Source organism: Oryza sativa, chromosome 12, assembly GCF_034140825.1.
Source record: "Oryza sativa Japonica Group chromosome 12, ASM3414082v1".
In the NCBI taxonomy this organism is placed as follows: Eukaryota; Viridiplantae; Streptophyta; class Magnoliopsida; order Poales; family Poaceae; genus Oryza; species Oryza sativa.
Window position 1 is genome coordinate 48,184 of NC_089046.1, and position 2,295 is coordinate 50,478.

Sequence of the window (2,295 nt, forward strand, 5' to 3'; positions counted from 1 at the left end):
TACTCTCTATGTAGAATACATTTGAAGATCCGACTTTACACGTAGATGTAATACTATTGGAAGTATATGTGTATGAATTTTTCTAGAATTTTTTTGATAATTTTTAGTTGGTGTACACAGTGTGTACACGCGAGGGCATGTGTACATAGGATACGCCCCTTTACGTAGTACAGTTATCGTCATTGCAACAACCACAAGGAAATTAATGTTATAGCGGTACACAATATAATTAGGAGTACAAATATGATGGTTCGTTCTGCTTATATTAATAATGTTACTAGCTAGTACAATGAGGTAAGTAGGAGTAATAATAACAGAGCACAATCATGCATCATCATATATATGAAATCAAAATTAGTTTGCTAGCTACGCTACTCCAGAAACTAACTGATGCAAGACAAGACTCAAGAAGAGTCAGCATGAGCTAGGCGTTGCAATAATCCCGCCGAAGAGTGCGGCGATGATGGCGTTGACGTCCCCCGGCGTCAGCCGCAGCGTTGCCCCGTGCCGGCGGTACAACATCCTGTACTTGGGTACCACCGCCGCTGTCGCCGCCGCCCTCAGCACCTGACCCATCTCTTCGTCTGCCGCCACCCACTTCTCCTGCTTCGCCACCGCCTGCATCACAGCCTCCTCCACCTCCACGCCGTCCGCCGCCGCGATTGCCTTGAGCACCTTGCCCCACGCCGCGCGCACGTACGCCTCCACGTGCCGCCGAGCCGCATCTTGGGCTTCACCGTCGTCGTCCCCGAGAGATGGAATTTTGGCCACTTTCCTGGCCACGTAGTGCGTGTTGTTCGCCATGAAGAGGTGCCTCAGCGCCGCCTCTCGGTAGCTCCCCGCCTTGGCCTCAATTTTGCGCATCAGGACCTGCACCAACCAACCGATGGACCACGATCTCTCCGGCGATCCCTGTTGCTGGTTTATGCGGTCAAGGGCTCCCTCGTAGTCGGCCAGGAAGACGAGGTAATTCATCACGTAGCGCGTCAGCGGGTGCACTCCGCCGCCGGCCACCGTGGCCTTGGACGGCTCCTTCTCGATGGCCACCTCCAAGTTGGCCAGCGCTCCCCGCGCCGCCTCACCGGCTTTGAACAGAGCAGAGCAGCCACGCTTCGCCACCTCTGACCTGTCACCGAACACCGACATGATTTCGGGCAGGATCTCGGTGAGAGCGTCGTGCACGTCCAGCACACGGAACAGCCGCTCCGGCGCGCGGCGCGCTCGCGCCACCGCGGCCTCAGCGACGTCCAGGAGATTTGCTGCCTGGTTGTTGGCCACGTCCTCGAACACCGCGTCGCCGACGGAGGCGTCACCGGCGAATACAGTGTCGCAGAGCTCCTTCTCCGCGGGGAAGACGGACGAGAAGGCGATTCGTGCCGCGGCGAGCCAGGACTGTATGTTGTCGTCGACCTGCTCCCAGGTAAGCTTGCTGAGCTGCACCTGCACGGTGGTGTGTTGGCGGCGGAGCGTGGCGGCCAGCGCTGCGCGGCGATGCTCCTTGAAGGTGGAGATGCACTCCTTGCCATAGCCGGCGGACATCATGGTGTCGGCGAGCGCACGGAGGCGGTCCCGACTGCCTGCAGGTGGTGGTGCGAGGAGTCGTGGGAGCTCGAGCTGAAGCCTCCGCATGGCCGTGTCGAGGAGATGATGGGCCTGGACGAGGCCGTGGCCGTTGTGGGCGTTGGTGGGGTCGGAGGCGAAGAAGAGCATGGCTCGGTGGAGGTCGGCGGCGGCGCGGAGGAAGTGGTCGGCCTCCGGGGAGGAGGCATGGAGGAAGAGAGAGGAGTGGTGGTCATCAGGATGCCACTTGGAAACCAGCGTGGCCGCAGCGGCGACGGTTTCCTCGACGACGGTGGTGGACAGCGTGCGGCGGTGGCGCTGCATATCGCCGATCAATCGACTCATCATCTGCTCCGTTGTTGTGGCGGCTACCAGAGCTATATACTCGACTCGAGATAGACAGGTACTCCCTCGCTAGCAAGCGTGTTTGCAGTCAGCAAATTTGTTTCTTGCAAGTAGCCCCTCTTGTTATCTTGGTCTTGTTGTTTGATCGGGTCAAGCTCAAGAATTTTATTTTCCTATGTGGCCGGCAACGGCAAGAACGTACACAACCTAACAAACAATCAGCGAAGGATCATTCTTTCCGATGCTGCTACTTGGTGTTTTTTTTTCTTTCTTAATTACTAATTCTTGTTTATTTACGACAAAAATATATTACACAGTATGATGAATGAAAGAGTTGAGTTGGTTGATAAGCACGAGGAAGGAAAGTAACACAGTTGGTTGCCCTAAATT

The 2,295-nt window shown here is 55.9% G+C and overlaps 1 protein-coding gene across 1 annotated transcript; it reads right to left on the reverse strand.

Annotated features, from left to right (window-relative positions):
* Positions 1–248: 248 nt before the first annotated feature.
* Positions 249–1,940, reverse strand: LOC107276205 (exocyst complex component EXO70B1). The gene has a single exon (XM_015763611.3). It carries the CDS (start codon positions 1,906–1,908, stop codon positions 415–417), a length of 1,494 nt encoding a protein of 497 aa, XP_015619097.1. The 5' UTR covers positions 1,909–1,940; the 3' UTR covers positions 249–414.
* Positions 1,941–2,295: the final 355 nt, after the last annotated feature.

Bases quoted from the DNA above. Each gene is read 5' to 3' on its own strand.
- LOC107276205 (XM_015763611.3), bottom strand. From the start codon at position 1,908: ATGATGAGTCGATTGATCGGCGATATGCAGCGCCACCGCCGCACGCTG.